This window comes from Mustelus asterias, chromosome 27 (genome assembly GCF_964213995.1).
Source record: "Mustelus asterias chromosome 27, sMusAst1.hap1.1, whole genome shotgun sequence".
NCBI classification, from domain to species: domain Eukaryota; kingdom Metazoa; phylum Chordata; class Chondrichthyes; order Carcharhiniformes; family Triakidae; genus Mustelus; species Mustelus asterias.
The window spans coordinates 31,927,404-31,951,215 of NC_135827.1; the positions used below are offsets into that span (position 1 = coordinate 31,927,404).

The following is a 23,812-nucleotide window of genomic DNA, read 5'->3' on the forward strand; positions in this document are numbered from 1 at the left end:
ACTAGATGAAAGAAACAAGTTGTCATTAATGGGGTACTTGAAGCATTTGATCAATAAACAATATTTGACCATTTTTATTTTCGCTCAGATAGCACACCTATCTCAGACAAAAGGTTCTGAGTTGAAACTCCACTCCAGGATACCAGCACATAATCTTTCTGCCAGTTCTGTGCGATTCTAAAGGATTGCTGCAGTGTCAGGGGTGAACATTATAACCATGACCCTGCCCAGCTATTCAGCTGGAATTTTTAAAAATCATAGAAACCCTACAGTGCAGAAGGAGGCCATTCGGCCCATCGGGTCTGCACCGACCACAATCCCACCCAGGCCCTACGCCCATATCCCTACATATTTACCTGCTAATCCCTCTAACTTACACATCTCAGGACACTAAGGGGCAATTTTAGCATGGCCAATCAACCTAACCCGCACATCTTTGGACTGTGGGAGGAAACCGGAGCACCCGGAGGAAACCCACGCAGACACGAGGAGAATGTGCAAACTCCACACAGACAGTGACCCAAGCCGGGAATCGAACCCAGGTCCCTGGAGCTGTGAAGCAGCAGTGCTAACCACTGTGCTACCGTGCCGCCCAAGAAAGATCCTTAACACTCTTGGAAAGAAAGAAATTCTCCATGTCCTGGCCAACATTTATCCCACAGCCAATGCTAGCAAAATAATTTGTAATTTCTCTCATTACTGTTTGTGAAATATTTCTGTGAATAAATTGGCTCCAGTGTTTACCTACATAATGACACTTTGAAAGTAATTAATTGACTCATAAGCTTTGGGGCATACCAAGGATGTGAAAGATGCGATATCTAAATCCAATTGTCCCTCAGCACCAATAGTTGATTTTGTTATCACATTTCCAGTCATTATTCCTCAGTTTATATTGGTTTATATTGGTTATAAAGACCAAGGCTAATCTACCTACTCCTATTTTCCTCCACTCTCTTACACCTTGATTCTCCAAAGCAACAGTACAACTATCTGAACATATCCTTGCCATCTCATCATGTTTTATCCAGTACCCACTAAATAACTAAGGCGGGCATCTTTTGACTACCAATTTGTTATCCTTAATTTCTTACATTACTCTCGTGACTAGGCTTTTCTGTCCACTGCAGCATTCTTCACCTCTGCATATGGAATTCACCCCCATGTTTTTCAAACTCCTGTAACGCCATTATTTCTCCTGGGGCATTGGTCATTCACTTGAATCCTTATTGATTCCAGCATTCGGACTGGTGGTATTTAATTATATATTTTTAAAAAACTATTGTCCTTCATTTACTGAGTATTTGTTTACTTGGCTTGGAATTATTTTCTTCTTTTATATTATTCTTACCCTTTCTCCTCCAGGTCTGGTTTTCTATTTTTAAATTCTTATTCCATCATCTCACACTCCTCTACATTTTAATTGTTTTCCAACTTGGCCAGGGATTGCATTCCTTGTCTTATTCAATCTTAACCAGTTGTTATGTACATGCTGATATATTTTGAACAATGAATATACCTTGAAGAAAAAGAAATCCCCTGCTGACACCTATATCTGTATGAAAACCTATTGAATAATTCTGACTTTTTTTTTGTGTTGAGGATGACATTTTGGAGAAACTGATTGCTTCTTTTCTGACTTTCCTATGATCTTTAACACCAGGCTGAGCAAACAGGTAACACACTGAGTCTAAATGTGCCACAAGTGCAGCTCATCAACCCAGAGAACCAGATAGTGCAGGTCAGTTATGAGACCCTTATTAGATGTTTTTGTAAATGCACGATATGTTCAAATGTGATTTATTTGAATCTTTCCTGGTGAGGTCATCAAACAATTTTGGCATCTTACGGCTACAGTAGCCATATTTGGATTTTAAAAAATCAGAAATTGTGAGAACAAAATCTTTAATATTCATGGTTGATTCATTTTTCTTTCTTTTATGTAGGAAAAGGGGGGGAACCCTTCAAATCTTTAAAAGTTTATTTACCAGTGTCACAAGTAGGCTTACATTAACACTGCAATGAAGTTACTGTGAAAATCCCATAGTCGCCCCACTCCGGTGCCTGTGCAGGTACATGGAGGGAGAATTTAGCACGGCCAATGCACCTAACCAGCATGTCCTTCAGATTGTGGGGGGAAATCTGAGCACCCGGAAGAAATCCACGCAGACATGGGGAGAATGTGCAGACTCCACACAGATAGTCACCAAGCCGAGAATCAAACCCGGGTCCCTGGCGCTGAGAGACAGCAATGCTAACCACTCTGCCAAATCTTCACTTGTTGATAATCAGGGTTTCCTGGGGCATATTTGAAAAATTCTTATCCAATTGGATTATCTTTTTGGTAGTTCTTTATATCCTTTTTTGGGAGTGGCGGGTAGGGGCTATGGGATTAAGTTCATGGAGACTTTTTGTTACGGGACAGCAGATTTAAAAGATAGGGAAATCTTCATCCTGGCACCAGTTCTGCATGTTAGCAAAGAACAGGAATAAAACTGAAGTAAGAATATTGATGATGAGAAAAAGCCATTCAGCTCATCAAGCTTACTCCTTTTTCAGATCATGCACAACAGTCTCAAGTTCCCTGAAGCTACCCAGACATCAAGACTCCCTTTCTAACCCACTGTGTTCATCATTTCTGTAGCCAGTGATCTTCTACTTTTCTGATGAACAAATGTGCTGATAATATAATGGGCATACTTCTTAAATTAATTATATTAAAAATTTGAAAAGGTTTCCTTTAACACTAAAAGATGTCCAAAGATGTGCGAGTTAGGTGGATTGGCCATGCTAAATTGACCCTAATGTTAGGGGATTAGCAGGATAAATATGTGGGGTTACGGGAGTAGAGCCTGGGTGGGATTGTAGTTGGTGCAGACTCGATGGGCTGAATGGCCTCCTTCTGCATTGTAGGGATTCTATTCGATCATACTTTTGCAGAGACAAGTCCTACATGGGTTGTAAAACTTGAGCACAGATTTTTGTCTGACATTTAAAATGCATAACTTATGATTTCTTATCTCATTCTTTTAAGTATAATAAATATGATAGTTTATAAATGGCATTTCTATCCACTGAAGACCTAATTACATATAACAGTGAGTTGGACATTTTAATTTTTGATTTGAGAACCTTAATTATTGCCAATTAAATGATGATCTATTAAACTTTTGCTAATGCTGATATTTGTTCCAAATTCCCATCTGTAAGATAAAAGAAACAACAACAAGCAATTTACTTTTGAGACCATTTCGTAAATTTTATATCTGGAATAAGGCACAAAGAGTATTTTTGAAATAATCTGCAAGCCAAATATGTATTTGTATGTAATGGCAGGAATTCTCCAGTCTCTCAGGTCCCACTACTGCTGCCAGCAAGAACAGAATTTGGCATTCAGCCAAATCTAAAACACAGCATGGGACTGGAGAATCCCAGCCGCGGACGAGGTTGGAGAATCTGGCCCAATAAATAAAATGAGTAATTTGATATCACGCTAATCCATTGTTAACAGATGTTATGTCGCACCAATCACTTCCTCTAATATTGAATGGAAGTGAAAACCAGCAATACAGGTTCCAACCGGGTTCGATTCCCGACTTGGGTCACTGTCTGTGTGGAGTTTGCCCGTTCTCCCCGTGTCTGCGTGGGTTTCCTCCGGGTGCTCCGATTTCCTCCCACGCTCCAAAGATGTGCTGGTTAGGTGGATTGGCCATGCTAAGTTGCCCCTTAGTGTCAGGGGACTAGCCAGGGTAAATGCATGGGTTTATGGGGATAGGGCCTGGGTGGGATTTTGGTCAGTGCAGACTCGATGGGCCGAATGGCCTCTTTCTGCACTGTAGGATTCTATGGCCGAAATCAAGAAAATTTGTCCCAACTTAGAACACACATAAGTACCAAAAAAATTAAATAATCAATGGAGATTTTATTGGAAATCAGCTGTGTTAACGGGCTCGTTGAAAACAGATTACTGCAGATGCTGGAATCTGAAGAGTCAGCCAGACTTGAATGGCGGAATTTTACCGGCATGTCAGCCCGAGGTTCGTACAATTCCACCCGTGGCCAATGGAGAATGCCGAGCCTCGGCCACCCCCGGAATTGGGGCGGGGGTGCCGATAAAATTCCGGCTGAAATGTTAGCTCTACTCTCTCTGCACAGATGCTGTCAGACCTGCTGAAATTTTCTAGCATAGCATTTCCTGTGTTTGTGTTAATGGGCTTGCTGGGCTAACCTTAATATTGTTTCTAAATCTAACAATCAGGATAAATTGCAAATCTTTTTTTATGTACATGTTATGACACTTCTCAAGTGACAAAATATTAACTGGCATTAAACCATAAAGCATTGCTTCAACGCTATTATTGTTCGTGCATAAACTACAAATATTTTAATTTTGGTAGAAAAATGGCTGTCTGCGGCATTCTAAACTTTAAATCTATTTGAAAAGTATAACTGATAGAGCATTTGTTAGTTAATTTAGTTTTTTTGTTAAGATCTGCATTGGCCTTCTACTTTCCAGGCTAGCTACTGGAATGTGGCACTTTGTCATTTGGATTTCACTGCTCGGGCCTTGAGCTGTCTATCCTGATGAATATTGGCTTAATTGTACCATTTTTATCTCGAAGCTCTTAATTCTAAAATTTATAGATTCAGGGGTTTTATACTAAGATTTTACTACGATTATTTTTTTCACAAAATGTCTAAATGTTTGTTTTCGAATAGTGGGTCAGATTTAATTATGGTGGATGAGGCTAACAGTGACCCGTTAGTCAGTTGTGTTGTTAATCTTTTTTCTCAGACTGACGGTAACATGAATCTAGATAGTGACGAAGGTGAAGAACCATCGCCGGAGGCACTGGCACGATACCTATCCATGAGGAGACATACTGTTGGCGTGGCTGACCCCAGGTTAGTGTTATCAATGCGGTGACTTTGTCTAAGTAACCAATATAAACATCATTGATGCATAATTGCTTTTATTTCATGTTTATGCATACATATCAGGGAAATAAGCAACATGCAGTGATGCTGAATGGCCCTATGTTTTATATGAAATGTGAAAAGGCCCAAACGTGTATATTGACGAGGAGGACAGAGGAATATGGTTCTATTGCATTTATTCTGTTTTCATCAGACTTAGTTCATACCAGTAAAGGTTAAGCTACTTCAGAATTGATTTTGAGCTTGTCATGGTAATATACTCAATATAATTTCAAGAATAAATTTGAGAGTTCCATGCTCAGAATTACTGGAGGAGATGAGAATGAGCTTGTATAGATTGGGAATTGTGCAGCGTTGGGGATTTAGGGAAGAGAGAATCATGTGCCCTGAGAGACACACAGCGAGTCCAACTGCACCAGCCAAGCCTTATGGAAGTGTACTCCAGTTGGAACTAGGTACATTTAAAAACTATGTGTGGGGGAAGGAAATGTGAACAGAGGCTCAATTATTTACATTGATAGAGATTTTTGCATGGGGAATCTCAATGCAAAAAGCATGAATCACATTAGATAGACCGCAATTATGATGCTCATTCCAATGATTACAAGGGTGTTGGTTACATCTTGGTAGGTTTGATGAAATCTTCGTAGTCTTTGGTTAACTGTAAGTCTTTAATAACTAATTATTTATAAGTATACGGTAAAGGGTAAAAACTAGGAACTGCCTCCATGCTTAGGTTTGCTTGCGGTTCTGTCCACATTACACTGACCCTTAGGTGCAGGTCATGTGTCCCCTTGCAGCACTCTCTGGGTGGTATTGTACTCAGTCCTACCTTAACCCAATATGTGCCAGACCACAGGGATACGTCTCAATTCTTAGGAATTGAAGGTCAATCTCCAGGACAATGCTGTGTGCAACCCTGGAAAAAAAATCATAGGGACATTAGACAAATATTTTATTTTGTCATTTCTTTGAACATTTCTTTTTACCAGATATAAAAATTATTGAAAATGGCAGAGAAGGCTGTTTGGCTGACAGTCACATCATTCAATTGGGTAATGAGTCATTTTGCTTTCCAGTTGAAGTAGGAAGGCAGTGCGTCACAAGGATGGATGTGTTGGCCGAATAATGGCTGGAGTGTGGGGGCAAGTTATATGATGAAACCTCCTGGATTACACTTAATTGCAGTTGGCAACCTTGGTGATTAATGATTGAACATTACATTACTGGAAAACTTTACAATTCTGCTGGTTTAAAACATTGGATAGCAGCCTCTCTAATGGCCTAGTGGATAAATGCATGGCTTGGTATGGTACTGAAGCATACACGCCAAGAAGGTTCCGTTTCAATAACAGATCTAAGTTCTCTGCCAGGATGATGATGGTGAAGATTTAAGCTGACCCAGGTGATCTTAAGTTGTGAAGGAATTGTGTAATTTTCCTGTCTTTAATTACTATCAAGTGGCTTTTGCTTGAGTTTTTAGATGTGTGGATGCCAAGTGAGAACAAGATCAAGGTATTGTTTCTCCATGGTTGAACAACCTGCTGACAGTCATTCTTTAGACGTGCATGTCAAGAATATCGGGGTGGCTTACCAGAGGGTTGCCATTGTGGATGGAGCAATGTAAAATCTGATTGCTGACTTTAAAGGAGAGGGGTTAAGTGTGGGAGGATATTTGATTATGAAATTAATTGTTAAATGTTTTTATGATGTAGAACTGAAGTTACTGAAGATCTGCAGAAATGCCACCTGCCTGGTTTTCCACGTGTCATGCCTCAGGCTCCTTTCCTCCAGGTTGTTCCAAATGTTAATCTAATGCAGAACATGCTACCTACGCAGAATTTACAGCCAGCCACACAGTTGGAGTACAAGGTATGGCTGTTTCTGCTGTAAAATTATCAATAAATAATGAACTTGAGATTTAACTAAGGACCCCTGCTGTCCCCAAGCTGAAGGTCAGTACAGCACAACTTTCCACTGACTACTTACTTAACATTCCTTCGTTTAGAGGCTGTTGTTGTTGTTGATCCCAGAAATTGTGTAACCAGGATTTTCAACCCACATTTACGAGATTACCATGGAAATTATAATTTACATCAGTGCAGGAATGTAGTGCTACTGGGTATCTGCTGGTGGTGCTCCTAAGCAGGTCCGTACATCAACATTGCCTCTACAAGGAACATGGAAGTATTGCAGGTATTTGCAGAGGTTTCAAATGAAAAATGTGCTAAGAAAATTTCCATTTTTACATCAATTAACAGGTGAAGGTGGTAAGCTTGGCAGCTTGAGTGTAAGTAAATGTATATGTGTATATGTATATATGTGTGAACTAGACATACAGCAAATACTATTTAATTAACCTGCAGGATTCTAAAGAGGATGCTAATTTATTGTACTCTTGGTATGGAGTTTTATCTGCCAAATGCCTATTTTGGGATTTCCAGCTGATTTTACATCTATTTAAATGAATGGATAAGAGCTCGAGTTAACTGTGTGTAATATGTTACAGTGTTTGCACAGCAGGTGAAGCTCCACACTCAAAGTGTGAAATTGTACCATTCAAAATTTTTGAATTTCCTGTGACTGGGTGAATAATTGATTTGTTCTGTGTTTCCATTCTTCACTCGAACTGAGACACATATTGGATGTCTAAGCAGAATTCATTGTGCTGTCTGAGGAGGGTCTTTTTAAACAGAGTATAATGGCCGAGATTCTCCCATTTCATTTTCCCCGCCATCGCTGACAGAGAATTTGGCACTCAGCCAAAACTCCATTCGCTGCAGCGGGACTGGAGAATCCCAGCTGGGGGCAAGGTCAAAGAATTCCGACCAATATGTTAGTGAAATAGTGAAAACCCTAAAAAATGTACTGAAGTGTCAACTGGGATTACAGTGAGAATTTAATGTCTCCCCACTCCACCTACGGAGTCGAGTTCAGAGGTAGGGGTAGGTAGGGTGGGAGCAAATGGTGGGGGGAGGGTTGCTGTGTAATCATAGAATCCCTACAGTACAGAAAGAGGCCATTCGGCCCATTGAGTCTGTACCGACCCTCCAATGGAGCAGCCTCCCCAGACCCTATCCCCTAGTATTTACCCCACCAATCCCCTTAACATAAACATCTTGGGGCATTAAGGGGACTTGGTCAATCAACCTACCCTGCGCATCTTTGGTCAGTGGAAGGAAACCGGAGCACCTGGAGGAAACCCACGCAGACATGGGAGAGAACATGTAAACGCCACACAGGTGGTCACCCGAGGCCAGAATTGAACCCGGGTCCCTGGCGCTGTGAGGCAGCAGTGCTAATCACTGTGCCACCCAATAGAACAGGAAGATGCGGGGGGGATGGGGGTGGGAAACGTGTAATCGCACAGGAAGGTGCGGGATGGGGCTGCCAGCTTCGCATTGCCACACTGCACACATCAAGCTCTTGGCAGGAAAGATGGCTAGCAGCCCTCCTGCCCGGAAGCCAAACAAAGCCCTTCAGTGGCCAGCTAAGTGGGCCTCATCCCACTGCTGTGGGGTGAGGCAACCCATTCGAGAAGGATCCCTCATTCTCAGATACTCTGGGCTCACTGGAGGGACTGGCATTTGGAAGGGATGGGGAATAACTTGGGGCGCCACATGCATGCCCTTCCATCAATGTCCCTCTCCCACCTCTTGCTGGTGCCGCCATCATTGGGGTTCCCATCCCACTCCACTTACCTTTTTGCGAAGACTCTAGCAACAATCTCTGGTGTAAGTCGCAGTGTAGTGTCAACAGTGACCACCGCTCCTGGTAGCCGGTCGGTGCTAGAGAGCTGCAGAATCTGATTGCCTGGCAGCTCTCTGACACAGTAGATGGTATGACAATTTCATGCCCTCTGTGCAGCCAAGAGCCCCCACAGGGTTCCGTTGCCTATTAGGAATTTTATTCCACTGGAGCTGCTGGAGATCAGGCCGGTGGGAGTGCCACCAGTTTTCCTTTTGAAAGTCGGAACACCCACTGCTTGCATTAAGTTCTGCCCTACAAGTTCCAAACATGAGGATTAATCCCACCAATTCACTGCTTGTGTTGAAGATACTCGGGCGTTTTTAAGTAAAATATCTCAATGCAAAAAAACTGATGCTGCACCTTGAGTTAGATTTTTTTTCTGACAAATTTTCTAAATGAAATGTAAGCTTTCTGTTGTTTTTGAAAAGGCAGTCTGTGAACAACTGAATTCTATGTCATTAATCAGTAACTTGCTCTGTGTTGAACCTGAGCCTGAACATTTGATGCATTCACTTTTCGCACCGGGAGAGCCTTGTAACCTCGAGCTCAACTATTAATTTGACAAGAATAAACTAAAAACTTTTACGTGCAAGATCAATGCTTTGCAAATCAGACAAGTTGTAACCTCAGCTGCCTGTAACTCACAACTGCTGTCTTTATTCAAATCAGTTTTATCACACTTCAGACGGAGGCTGCGCAAAAGCATATTTATCCCTGATGAGGATTACTCCTGTTGTCCGCTTTATCTGTCCCTGCACCTTCAGCCTCCTAAGGAGGTACAGGGAGCAGATAAAGGATAAGCCTTCTGCCTTCGTGTGTCAGATTTTCAATTGGATAGGAATGTCTGGTGTTGATGTCCACGTTAATCAAATTCAGAAAAACCTCATAAAATTGCACTAAATATGATAAACAAACTTTAGTGGCTATTTGTGCCCAGGTTTCCTAAAATTACTTGCGTGTTAAATGGCTGAACACTGGTGAAAAAATGTGGTTAATCGAAAATTGTAAGCTTTTGCTTCAAATAGAAAGACACATTGAAAACGGCTAAACCAAACAGTCTATTTGTAATTTAGAGAATTCTTGTTGCTGGATTGCACACACATTAAAAATACCACATATTTATTTTGCTTACGAATATGTAAAATATAGTTAGCTGTGCTTGTTGATTTTTATTTTATTCATTTTTGGGATGTGGGTGTCGCTGGCTGGGTCAGCATTTATTACCCATCCCTAGTTGCCCTATTAAACAAAAAAAAAGGAAGCAGCCAAGAAACACACCATGCATTAAATTTACAATAAGAACTAGTTACTTTTGACCATACAATTTTTATTATTAAGTTCATTTTGTTCAATGCTACATATTTCCCATTGAATTTTTCACTATTTAACTCTTCGAAAGTCAAAGTATAAATATGTAATATTCAAAATTTTTCATAAAAGAACAGGATACCATTAATACAACATTGACACGAGAAACGCAGTTACTTTTGTATTTATGCATAGCAATGTGGAACAAGGAGTGGGGTGGATACAAATGCATTGATTCTTCAACACTTTTGACATGTTGAAGTTTTCAATTTCCCTACCATGATATTGGATGCAAGATTTTCAGTAATAAAATTAGCCCAGTATCAGTATCATTGTTAATCAACAAAATATAGAATTTATGTAAAATTACAAACATAAACATTTGCCTCTGCTCGAACCCCATTCTCTCTCTCCTGTACTTTCTTTCTGTTATTGATATATATACTTTTAACTATCTTTTACTGAACAGCCCATTTAAATACTGCTGCTGTGGTAATGTCTGACCTTATCTGGTTTACAAATGGCAAAACAGCTGCTCTTAAAAAAGGCAGTCGTGTAAGAAAATCTGCGATTTTTGTTTGATCCAGAGAGGGCACTGTAAAGCTTTGCTACCTGTTAGAATAAACAGCTAAACTTTCCTCTAACCTTGAGCAGTGTCGTGGCCGGTGCTATGTATGTATCGTAAATATTTAATTCTTGTTTAGTGTGTTGCTTTTTCATGCCAGTTTTCTTTGTTCCCTTTGTCTCATATCACTTTTTCTCTTTTTCTTCCATTCCGTAGAAGACAAATTGGTCCTGCGTGGTGTTAATGTGCAAATGCTGTGACATTTAATAAACTTATTAATGAGAAGTTGGCTTTTAGGAAAGTGTATTAAGGAAAATATGGTTCTGTTTACGTGCTGTACCTGATATTACTAGGCAGGACGTTTTCACAAGTCAGGAGTAGACTTTTAATGAATTTTGTATATTGCATTTTCCTAAATCTCTCTTTTGAATTCCTTAGGAACAATCTTTGCTTCAGCCTCCAACTCTGCAGTTGTTAAACGGGATGGGACCTCTCGGTCGCCGTGCGTCTGATGGTGGAGCCAACATTCAGTTGCATGCCCAGCAGTTACTAAAACGTCCAAGAGGCCCTTCACCGTTAGTCACCATGAATCCAGTAAGTAGTGACACGAGATGCAACCATGTAGAAAACCAGCCCCAACTGAGGGACAATAAAACAACTGGCATTTTCTTCATAGATGAATTCTGCTGAATACACAGTTAGCGATGTGGTAGAATTTAAAATATTTGAATGTATCTTCTCAACCGAACCTATGGTCCAGGCATGTTGTTCAGGATGATGCTGACATTGAGCGTCCAGTGCTATGTGTTAGTGAGCAGGCTAGTTGCATGTCCTGAGATTATTCCTCCCTGTGCGCACATTTCCTGTGTATTTTCACTCAGCTGACAGGAACTTGCCTTGTTAGAGACCATAAGTGATCATAAACTTCACCGTGTGGCATAGCATTTTGAATCATTGTTGTAGCAAACGCCACTAGCTTTTGGAGCGTGCTGCTCCTTCGTCAGATGGAGTGGGAGATCTGCTCACAAACAGGGCATACAGAGACACAAACTCAATTTACAGAATAATGATTGGAATGCAAGTCTTTACAGCTAATCAAGTCTTAAAGGTACAGACAATGTGAGTGGAGAAGCATTAAGCACAGGTTAAAGAGATGTGTATTGTCTCCAGACAGGACAGCTAGTGAGATTTTGCAAGCCCAGGCAAGTTGTGGGGGTTACAGATAGCCTGACATGAACCCAAGATCCCGGTTGAGGCCGTCCTCATGTGTGCGGAACTTGGCTATCAGTCTCTGCTCAGCGACTCTGCGTTGTCGTGTGTCGTGAAGGCCGCCTTGGAGAACGCTTACCCAAAGATCAGAGGCCAAATTATTTTGGAAGCAGAGTCAGAATCTTTCCAAATCCTTGGGACTATTAGCAATACAATAACTAAACATTGGCTGACTGCACAGCACACATTCTCTTTAGGTAATGTTACCCTTTAAAAAGTGTTGCTCATTGTCTTTCTTAATGAATGCAGTTCAGCATATCTTTGTTCAGCTCTTGGTTTCTTTTCTTTGTTGCTCCTCCACGCCCTTGCACATTTAATTCTACATAGAGTGTTGAACTCACTTACTTTCCCCACAGCACGCTGTGCCAGTCGTGACACCAGTAGATGAGGAGAGCTCAGATGGAGAGCCAGATCAGGAAGCTGTGCAAAGGTATGTAACTGTAGCAGTGATGTTCTTTGTTGTTGATCTCTTCCCATTTCCAGGCTATCCCCATAAGAAAGCATGCATTTAGCATTCCCAGTACTTGCTTGCACATCTATGATATCATCCAACTCTGCATCTGGCTTTGCTTTGGTCGATCTATTGTTGAAAATCCTAAAACTGCCGTTACCATCTCCCGGACTCTAACGTGACTTTCATAAATTCACCCTCACTTCAACCACTCTTGATAACCATGCTTTCAAACACCAAAGCTCTGGATCTTCCACCCCTCAAGTCCATCTGCCTTTTCACCTCCTTTGCCATGACGCTCTTTAAAGCTTACCTTTAGAACAAGCTTTTGATCACGTCTCTCAGTAATTCCCTTTGGCTTGGTATTGGTAATTTTTGTTTCCTAATTAAACCTCTGTGAAGCGCCTTGGGATCTTGCTCTTTGTTATAGATGCTATCTAAATACAAGTTGTTGATATTTGAGAAATTGATAGGTGGAGGGTGGAGGAATTGGGGGTACTGGTGGCTGTCTACATTTGAATGCCAGGTAGAAACCCTTATTTAAAAAAAACAAACAAACATGTCAGAACACAAATACTGGGCTAGGTTATTAAAAGGGGCGATCTATATCTAAATTTGTACTTCACTAAAAGTCTTGCGTTTGACATGCGCGACACTATGTGCCCATAGCATCATAGTCAACTGTTGTAAATGACTCAAATAACAGTTGCTCAAATAAGCATTATGGTTTGCTCAAACCTCTGATTGTCACCATGTGAATAGAAAAAGTTGTCACTACCTGTCGAAGCAGCAACCCACAAATATCAATCGTGCTGGTCAACTATTGTTTTGTGTCACTAGTCTGGAACCAGTCATAGCACGAAATAAACAAATTAAATCACCTTTGTGCTATAAAATAATACATTGCTGTTGCTGTTTAAACAGCATGTTATTTGTACCTTATTAACCTGAGCAATGTCACAAGTTGTTAGTGTGTATGCTTTGTAGTTTAGTGTTTATAAAGATCTATTCTTATAAAAAATTTACACAGGCTGGGGGTTGGGAGTGGTATGGACCATATCTCAGTTGGCTTCATATGAGCTCTGTTGTGCAATATAAGTCACAGATAAAATCTTTCTCTTTTAAAGAATCTATTTTCTTTTTTTCTGGCTCAGACAAATTTAACCTTTTCTTGCTCCAGTAACACACACAATTTGCCGTTGAGAGAAAAATAACTCAGGCAGGGGAAAAGATTATTTGACAGTATTATGTGTTGCTACCTTTATTTTGATGAAAATCCATGATCAGTGCTCATAAAAGAGTTGGGATGGCACAAGATAAGAAGGGTACCTAAATCTCACCATTGACTAGACTGGGAGAACTTGGTGCTGTCACTGGTTGCAGAGACGATCTATTTGTATCCTAATAGGCTCAGAACCTTCGCTTAAAATAATAAATGTCACATTTACAAAAAATCAATAAATAACACATAATCACTGAAAATTTTTAAAAATAAATTTAATCCTAACTTTCTAATTATTAGATAGTATTATAGTATCTATATCACAACTTAAATATACACTTGTGTTGCAGGTATCTGGCTAACAGGTCTAAACGCCATACCCTTGCAATGACCAACCCTACAGCTGAGGTTCCCCTAGATTTGCAGAGGCAGCTGGGACAGCAACAGGCAATCCGTTCACGGGCCTGGGTTCCCCACCCTGAGCAGCACAGCCGGTGAGTGGCTTTTGCGCAGAAACCTCAGATGTTAGAGTTGAACTACTGCAGGTGTGTAGATTCCAGAGTAACCAATTTTTAAAAGGAGATTTATTTACAAAAATCTCCTGGGCACCATTAGAAATCGAAAGGAATTATCCTGCGCTGTTGTCCGTGTACCTTTCTGTTTTTTAATGCTAGCTCTAAACTACGGCTTATCTCGGTGGTAAAGAGGGTAGATATCATTGCACAGTTGCAGTTGTGACGACAGCCCGAGTTTTCTGTTCCATCTGAGTTTCCTGGAATGCCAAAGGGAATAACTTATCAGGTGAATGATCCAAGATTGCTCTTAGACAAGCTCCTACCTGGTTACAGAGCAGTAGATGATTGAGAGCAGGATATCAGTCTAACCTTTACAGTAGAAAACAGTTTGAAACTGGAGCAAAACATAAGAACCCAAATAATTATGAGTAAATGGAAGACTATTAAATTATCTACAACTTAAATTATTCACATGCAACAAATCTTATGTGTACACTAATTCTTATTATTTCTTACCCAGTGTTAATACTCGAAGCATAATGGGGGGAGGTCAAATGAAATGAAAGATTATGAAATATGAAAGGTATTATCACAAAAAGATATACATTTAGATAGCATCTTCCATGACTTCAAAATGTCCCAAAGCGCTTTACAGCCAGTGAAATACTTCTGAAGTGCAGTCACTGTTGTAATACAGAAAATGAGGCAGCCAATTTGTGCACAACAAGCTTGCACCAACGACAATGCAATAATGACCAGGTAACCTGCGTTTTTATGATGTTTATTGATGGTTAAGTATTGACCAGGACAACCAGGTTAACTCGATGCCCTTCTTTGAATTGATGTCATAGAATCTTATGCATCCACTTGAGAGATGAATGGAGCCTTGGCTTAATGTCTATATAATATATATTTAACATAGAGTCCCTACAGTACAGAAGGAGGCCATTCGGCCCATCGAGTCAGTACCAACCACAATGCCACCCAGGCCCTATTCCCGCAACCCCACACATTTACCCTGCCCCTGACACTAGGGTTAATTTAGCATGGCCAATCAACCTAACCCGCACATCTTTGGACTGTGGGAGGAAACCGGAGCACCTGGAGCAAACGCACGCAGACACTGGGAGAATGTGCAAGCTCCACACAGACAGTGGCCCGAGGCTGGAATTGAACCTGGGACCCTGGCGCTGTGAGGCAACAGTGCTAACCACTGTGCCACCGTGCCGTCACATCTGAAACACAGCACCTCCAACATTGCAGCACACCCTCAGCCGAGATTTTGTGCTCAAGCCCTAGAGCGGGACTTGAATCCACAACTTTCTGACTTGGACATGAGAGCTATTAACTGAACCATGTCTGACAAATGATCATTGAAGACAATATAGTCTGACTATGTAAGAAAACAAAATAAACATTTGAACAAAATTACCAAGGGTATGGGAAAAGAATGCAGAGATGAGATTATTGTGGATGGTTCTCTGGCACTAAGTACTATGGGCAGGATGTTCCGGCCGCACTCGCTAACCAGCACATCGTTTGGACAGTGGGAGGAAACCAGAGCATCCGGAGTAAACCCACACGGATACGGGGAGAACGTTCAGACTCCACACAGACAGTGACCCAAGCTGGGAATCGAATCCGAGTACCTGGCGTTTTGAGGCAACAGTGCTAACCACTGTATCACCCCAATAGATGTCTATATAATATATACTTAACATATATATTAAAACCGGAAAATCCCGCCTGAGATCAACAGACCTTTGCATGGTCCATCCCCCGCCCGCTACGGTTCCCATGGCGGTCGGGATGAGAACATTACTCCCAATATGACTTTCAGTACTGAAATTCATTTAAAAAAAACACGGTGAATGAAGTTCTAAATCCATTATTAATCACCTGTCTATTAAATTGCATTTTTAAAATTGTTTTTGTGTTGTGTGTACCTTACAACAATTTGGAGAGTGGGGGTGGAAGTTGGGAAAGCAAGGAAAGGGCATGGGAATAAGGAGGGAATGAATTGGGAACAGCAAAGGTAGGAAACCTAACTTTGTGGGAAGGGGGAGGCTGGAGTGACCAATCATCCCTTATTTTACTGGATTGACCTGTATTTGAGGCCATTGATCCCTGTGTCGGAACGCTGTTCTTCCCATTATTCGGCCCTTTGAACCTCATGCACGTGCAATACCTGCTGTCCTACGTTTGGTTTATCCTATTTGCTTTACTTGAAGAGAAATTAAGTGCAAAATAGTGTATGTGTATGTACATAAACATATGTATATGTATGGATATATTTAATATTGTATTTACAACTTTTCAAACCTACCCATCCTTACTAATTGGTTCACATTTGACAAAAAAATGCTTGGATGGTTTTCCCACGCCCTGCAGCTTCACATATATTTTGGGGCTTCTTGATTATTTTATTAGGTTTATTATCTCCTCAGGTATAATCTATTGGAGTGGTACAGTGGTTAGCACTGTTGCCTCAAAGCGTCGGGGACTCTAATTCAATTCCCGGCTTGGGTCACTGTCGGTGTGGAGTCGGCACGTTCTCCCCGTATCTGTGTAGGTTTACTCCGGATGCTCTGGTTTCCTCCCACAGTCCGAAAGGCGTGCTGGTTAGGTGCATTGGCCATGCTAAATTCTCCCTCAGTGTCCCGAACAGCACCGGAGTGTGTGGCGACTCGGGGATTCACAGTAACTTCATTGCAGTGTTAATGTAAGCCAACTTGTGACACTTATAAATAAACCTATTACAAAAGATTGACGGAATGAACTGTTGAAAGCAAATACTAAATAAATTTACGGGTACAGAGGCTATTGATTTCATTCTGAAAAATTAGACCAGTGAACTTCAGGGTTGCTGCCAGGTTGGAATTCTCGCACGTGGTGGTAAGAGACACCCCAACGCAGATATTGTTAATAGCAGCAAATTATTGACTAAATAAAAATCATTGTCTGTGTCAGAACTTGGAATTATACTTGCCGATTTAACAAAATTGTTGGAAACAATCCAGACACTTAGTCATTTGAACCATCATCCTAAAACATCATTATCTATGTTTCGTTTGCTGCAAAATCTTGAACCCCTAATTCTGTTAGGAAACATTTTATTAAGTTTGGTTAGATTTAGCCACTTTTTAAAACTTTGCACTTATTTTGTATCATGTGTTTTAAAAATAAGTAGTTCCCTAATGTTCACATTACTATAAAGATATTTAATTGCCAAATGTATTGTCCTGAAATTATTGCAATATTCAGTTTAAGAATAGTTTTTAGTAAAAATCAATTAAAAATGTATTCTGACTAAAATAATGAATAAATCATTATCCAGTGTGTGGTACAAGGTGGCACAGTGGTTAGCACTGCTGCCTCACAGCGCCAGGGATCCGGGTTCAATTCCAGCCACGGATTACTGTCTGTGTGGAGTTTGCACGTCCTCCCACAATCTAAAGATGTGCGGGTTGAGTGGATTGGCCATGCTAAATTGACCCTAGTGTCGGGGATTAGCAGGGTAAATATGTGGGGTTATGGCAATAGGGCCTGGGTGGGATTATGGTCGGTGCAGAATCGATGGGCCGAATGGCTTCCTTCTGCACTGTAGAGATTCAATGATTATGTTCAATTGCTCTTGAAATAATGTTAATATTTAACCATATTACCTTTGAGAACTTTTAAGTAACATGCCATAAACCTCAAAGAAAGGAATAACTCATTGAGAGCCAGAATTTTTACAATTAGACCTGGAACTCTCAGGAACTTGCTATGTTATAACCATGAAATGCACAAATGAAAGGACATTCCTTGGGGAGAGATTAATTTCTTGAACATTAATATTTAAATCTCTGCCAAATTAACCTCCACAGACGGGGCAGCAGAAGAAGCAATATTTTAAAATGTTCAGATATTACAGCATATTTCAACTACTTTCTTCCCTCTTTCATAGTTGCTGACTCATGCAGACATATGTTCTCGAAAAAACACCACTGTTTAAGTTTATTTATTAGTGTCACAAGTAAGCTTACATTAACACTGCAATGAAGTTACTGTGAAAATCCCCTCATCGCCACACTCCGGCGCCTGTTCGGGCAACACTGAGGGAGAATTTAGCATGGCCAATGTACCTAACTAACACGGACTGTGGGAGGAAACCGGAGCATCCGGAGGGGAAACACGGGGCGAATGTGCAGACTCCACACAAACAGTGACCCAAGCCAGAAAATGAACCTGGGTCCCTGGCACTGAGGGGCAGCAGTGCTAACCATTATGCCACCTCTGTCAAAGTGGTCATTATTCATTTTCAGCCCTACTGTGAAAGTCAACCAGCAGAAGGGAATTGGATCCATTCCTTACAATATATGGAGGCACATATATACTTCCAACACAGGCCAGTTTCATACCTCCAACCATAACCACATTTAGATACATTGGGCAGAATTTTGCCATTTTTTGGCCAAGTGTCATCTCCGGCGGGAAAAGCGGATTGTAGTCTGCCAGCGGCATTGCCGTGTTTCCCCGCCGTATTTTTAAACTGATTGAGAAAAAAATGGTAAGGGGCACGTCCCATGACATCGTGCTCAGGGCCCGCTACACCAGCAGCTTAAGCTTTTGAAAAATCAGGCGCTGTTTTTAAAGGTTTAGAAGAAGATAAACTTCCCCAGGGGCACCACTAGGGGCAGTGTCATGGTACTAACCAGGCATGACCCTCTCCCTCCTTGGGGCTGTACTCAGCTGTGTGCCTCTGGTAAGTCCTGCATACCAGTTGGACATCATGGGGGACCTATCATGATTCAAGTCACATGCTCTCATGCCGACATGCATGGACAATTTAACATGGAGGGGGGAGACGAAGCTTGATAATATTTACGTTGATGCAAAGGGGGATTCCAGTTACAACATTGTCGGGGTTTGGGATGAATCGGGGAGATCCTGCTGGCATAAAAGCTGTTTTGGGATTCCCGTGTGATTCCCCGCCACCTCTGCCATTCCCGCTCCCCAAAATTGGGAACATCAAATCCTCTCCATTGGCTTTGATATTAACTCCCCAGCAATGGGTGGGAGGGGTGGTGTTAAAAATTTATAGTGGAAAATGAGTCTTCAACCTACTGTGTACATGTCGATTGCAGTTTTTACACCAGGAGATTCCATGGCGTGTTGGCTTAAAGTGCCTTTTACAGCCCTTCTTTTGGAGTTAGGCTGCCTTCTCAAGGAAGCCTTCAGCTTGCCTTTTGCCAATTGGTGCCACTCTTGCTCAGTTTCTGCAATCCATCCCCTCCCCAACCCCACAAGCCTAAATGTCTTTCTCTCTCCCTCCATGGCCCCTCTTGCACTCACCTTGTCCCGATCTTTCTCCTTTTCCTTCCTGCGATGGCCTCCCATCCCTACCCCAAAGTCTCACTGTCCACACCCCACCCCCCTCAACCAACACACCAACCCATCTGCCGATTCCCAGGGACAATCCCCAAGGCTGTCAGGCGATAAACAGAAAAAATGAATTCTAATGAGTTCTGCTTCGAAAATTAGTAGAATGTCTTGGTCTCGGGGTTGCCAGGTTTTGTCGACATGCCCATCCTGCTATGGAAAATAGTAGCGGGAGTAGGCCAGTCGGTCCTCCAAGACTGCAGTGCAGTCCCAGTCCCAGTGCAGTGATGCTGCCTCTTTTAAAGCAATTTTGTTGCTATTAAGTAAACAGATGCCAATTCATGTCATGGTAATATGGGTGGTTCATGGTGAGGGTGGGAATTAAACCAGTATTCTGTAGGAAGGAAAATAACAAAAAGCATATTGCAGACCATTTAATGTGATATATTTATGGCTTGTTTTGAATGTTTTATGCTTTCTAAGTTTTAATTCAGGAAGCTTGTTTGGAAGAGTTATTAAGCTTAAAAATTATGGTAACAGGTCTTTATAGAATCATAACACAGAAGGAGACTATTCAGCCTGCCATGCCTGTTGTGCTGGCTTTTGCAAGATCAGTTCGGCTGTTCCCCATACCACACTTTTCTCAGGGCACAGATGTTTTCCCTTAAGGTGCTTATCCAATTCTCTTTTGAAACCCTGATTATACCTGCCTCCATCACACCCTCAGATAGTGCATTCGAGATCCTAACCCATTATAAAGTTTTTTTTCTTACGTTGCGATTGGTTCCTTTCGAATCACCTTAAATCAGTGTCCCTCTAGTCTTGAACCTTCTGGCAATCGAAACAGATTTTATTTACCCTGTCAAGATCCCTTTCTCTCAATTTTCTCCAACTAGACCCCTCATTATTTTCAGCACATCCATCAAATCACCATTATGTTTTCTCCCCTCTGAGAATAACCTCAACTTTTCCAAACTATTCATAAAGCTGAAGCTGCTCATACTTGGGACTGTTTGTGTAAATCTTTTATGCATCCACTCTAAAGTCTCCACATCCTTCCTAAAGTGTGGTCTCCAGAATTAGAATTCCCACTGAGGCCAAGCCAGAATTGTATAAGGAAGTTTACTTTATTTAAGAATTTAGTTTATATTTAAGTATCTTTACGGAACATAGCTGTTTCTTTCCATTTGCAAGTTGGTCAATGCAAATTGAAACAGAGGAAAGTAAACAGTGAAGCTGTGAATAATTTACAGGAATTAAGCATTTGGGATGTAGAGATAACGTGTTTAGGATCTGAGATAGCTTATCATGTCATACACACAGCTAGAAAATGAAATAAGGTTAAGTCAGAATTTTGAGTTTAAAGTGGAGTCTGATTCTTTTGCCATTCCATGGAACCCATTTTTCAAAATATGTTTTATTTCAGTGTTTGCTACAAAGACCCCAACACCCTGCACCTTCCAACAGAAAGGTTCTCTCCAGTTCGCCGTTTCTCAGACGGTGCTGCTAGCATACAGGCATTCAAAGCCCATTTGGAGAAAATGGAGAAAAGCACAACCACCAACAGTAGTATAAAACAGCTACAACAGGTAAACAGTACTCCACAACATTGATTAGGAAAACCTATTTAACTTTGTGAAGTGTAATTTGATTATCCCCATTGACCCTTAACGGAGATAGTAAACCTTAAGAGAAATATGTGAATAATGCCTACCCAGACAGACAGCATCTCCCTTCTGTTTTATCCATTGCCATCCAAACTGAAGGAGTGATCAGAGAAACAGAGTAAACGTTTTGAGTCCAATATAATTCTTCTTCTGAAAAAACATTAACTCTGTTTCTCTTTCCATAGATGCCACCTTTTTTTTCCCAACACTTTCTGTTTTAGATCTCTTAACATCCACATTATTTTGCTTTTAATATTATGAGGGAGTTGGAAAAAAGTTGATGTGAGAACAATAATAATTTCAGAAGAATTTCAGTTCCTCAGTGCTTTGCTAAACCAAAAAAAACCCAAAACATGATTCTTCAGTTTGAAGGATCAGTGGGAAAGATTCCTCACCCTACATGTACTTGCCACTATTCTTGTCTTCTTGCATAATTGAAACTACGTTAGGGACAACCTTTGTTTAGATCTGAAGCCCATCAAACAAGACTAACCACTGCCATAGTTTGATTAAACAGTAGGGGGACGCTATCTGCCTGGTTAGGAATTATTCATATACCAGGTGTAAGGCTTGCCATCTCCATTTGAAAGTGCAGACCTAACCCATGCAATGTGAGGTTCTTGCCATCCATGCATTGTGATGTATTCAACAGAAAAAAGGGAAGCAGTTTTAACGAATACTCACAGGTAACCTGCATGATTACCTGCTAATACTTAATAAAGCCAAAATTACTTGTGGAGTGGAACTTGCTATGAATAGTGAGGGTCCTTAGTACAGTTACAAAATGTTGGTCATTTAACAGATTGTTTGCATCTTCCACTGAAAGTAAATATTTAGCATCTGTGTTTTCTGATGCATTTTTAACTGATGATTAGTGACTTCCAAAGAAGATCAGGAATGCACGCTGGTTGCCTTGTCTCATAAACGGAATATTTTCAGATTTTGGATCTGTTAGATAAGGGGCGAGATTCTCTGGTCTCCCTGTGGCAGGATGCGGCGCACCGTGGGCCGGCAGTGGGATGTTCTGGTCCCACCGCTATCAATGGGATTTCCCATTGATTCCACCCCTTGAGAAACCCACGGTGGGCGGGCACCATTGGTGGGACCAGAGGATCCCACTGGCGTGAAGAGCTGGAAGATTTCGTCCAATGACTCTTTTTGTGGTTCTTAGACTGATTAGTGCTGGATCCAGTATTTCAGGAACACTAATTACTGGTCTCTTCTCCAAAAGACCAGTGTTGAGCTCTATTTTTGTGTTTAGGAATGTGAACATTTGCAAAAGATGTATGGAAATGCTATGGATGAAAAGATATTTGAGAAGACACAGCAACAACACATCCTTTACCAACAAGAGCAACAAATCCTACACCAACAGATTCAGGTAACATTGTTATTGACAATGGCATACTAGTTGTGCTGTGAGTCCAAGTGCTAATTGGCTAGTTTGATGGTGTGGCTAGTCTGATGGTGACCCTAGCACGCTCCCCTTCCAAAAATAGTCAATCTGGAAGACACGCTTTCCTTTCCCACCCAAAAGCAGCCTACAGTTTCTGCTTGCTTAATGGGGACGGAGAATCAATTAATCATGAAGTAATTCTTCAAGGAGCAACAAAATACATTTTAAAATCAAATCAGATGTCAAAAGCTCCCCATAATAAAAGTATCCATGATAAACATAGATCACCCAGAAGTCATACTGTGTAATATAAATTGATAGAAAACACTGTGGAGGCACAAAGGGCCAGGCACGCCAACCAATGCTCCTAGGAGTATTTTCGCCCTTATTTTACATTCTTAAAATGCGTCTTATGTTGTACATGAACCGTTTACAATATAAAGTTGACTGCTGATAATTTAATGTTTTTTTTGTGTTAAAGTATTTGAATGATTTAACAATTCAAATCAAGCAACGTAAATTCCACAGAATAATGGGAATTTAATGCTAGAACATCAAATTATCAAATGATCTGAACTGGATTTGAATTTGGCAGAGTAGATGGTGTGTGGTAGATGTTTTGAAACTTTTACAATTGCAGCATGTTAAAGGGCTGCCAGTGTTTTGGGAAATTAAGATGACAAGTGGGTCAGTTGCAGTCATGAGCACTTCAAGGAGGTCTTTGTTGGATTTGGAGAAAGGGCAACAGTGTTCCGCCCTCATCAAGTGGCTTTCGCAACAAGCAGGAGAGCCCAACATAGTAGAGCAGGGCCTGTCAAATTTCAGAGTATGATTTTATTCCACAGTGAATGTTAAGTTTTAAAAAAAAACAATGACCAGGAAATCCCTGACAGTAAATCAGTATGTTTGATTTTAGTGAACCTTGTTGCCATATGTACTGCACAGTAATCCATTTTTGTCAAATGTGACTATCCCATTTCTCTGGCCTATAGGAATGTATTCGACCAGCTCAACCTTCACCTCCATTGTCAACAGCTTCTTTGGTGCAGCATATGGAAAACCAGCCAGCGTTCATCACCCACCAGCTGCAAAGGTGAGTAATCGACAACTTTAACGTAGTGTGTGCTATTTGTAGGGTGAGCATTCGATAAACAAGATTTGATATTTAAATATTATGATGAGACTGTGTGCCTTCATTTTCACCACAGGCGGCTGGATTTCCCCAGGTTCAGGAAACTCGGCCACTTAAAGGGGATGAGGGGTTGAATCCATGATGTAAAGTGTGTGGGTCAAGGGAGCAGAGTGTTTTCACCAGGCCTCCCCACCTCTTTCACCTCCTCCTTCCCCATTCACACGCCAAAACCACT

General features: G+C 41.1%; 1 protein-coding gene across 5 annotated transcripts in view; it reads left to right on the plus strand.

Annotated features, from left to right (window-relative positions):
- The window catches only part of sik3 (SIK family kinase 3), a 280,186-nt gene that overhangs the window by 233,819 nt on the left and 22,555 nt on the right, over window positions 1–23,812 (plus strand). For 2 of the 5 annotated variants that reach the window (XM_078198960.1, XM_078198964.1), the window contains exons 10-18: window positions 1,664–1,741; window positions 4,796–4,905; window positions 6,654–6,810; window positions 11,000–11,155; window positions 12,187–12,260; window positions 13,854–13,997; window positions 20,809–20,971; window positions 22,311–22,430; window positions 23,438–23,538. In XM_078198960.1, coding sequence (XP_078055086.1) covers window positions 1,664–1,741; window positions 4,796–4,905; window positions 6,654–6,810; window positions 11,000–11,155; window positions 12,187–12,260; window positions 13,854–13,997; window positions 20,809–20,971; window positions 22,311–22,430; window positions 23,438–23,538 — 1,103 coding nt within the window. The remainder of the gene's footprint in view (window positions 1–1,663; window positions 1,742–4,795; window positions 4,906–6,653; window positions 6,811–10,999; window positions 11,156–12,186; window positions 12,261–13,853; window positions 13,998–20,808; window positions 20,972–22,310; window positions 22,431–23,437; window positions 23,539–23,812) is intronic. The other 3 variants (XM_078198962.1, XM_078198961.1, XM_078198963.1) reach the window with 3 other exon arrangements.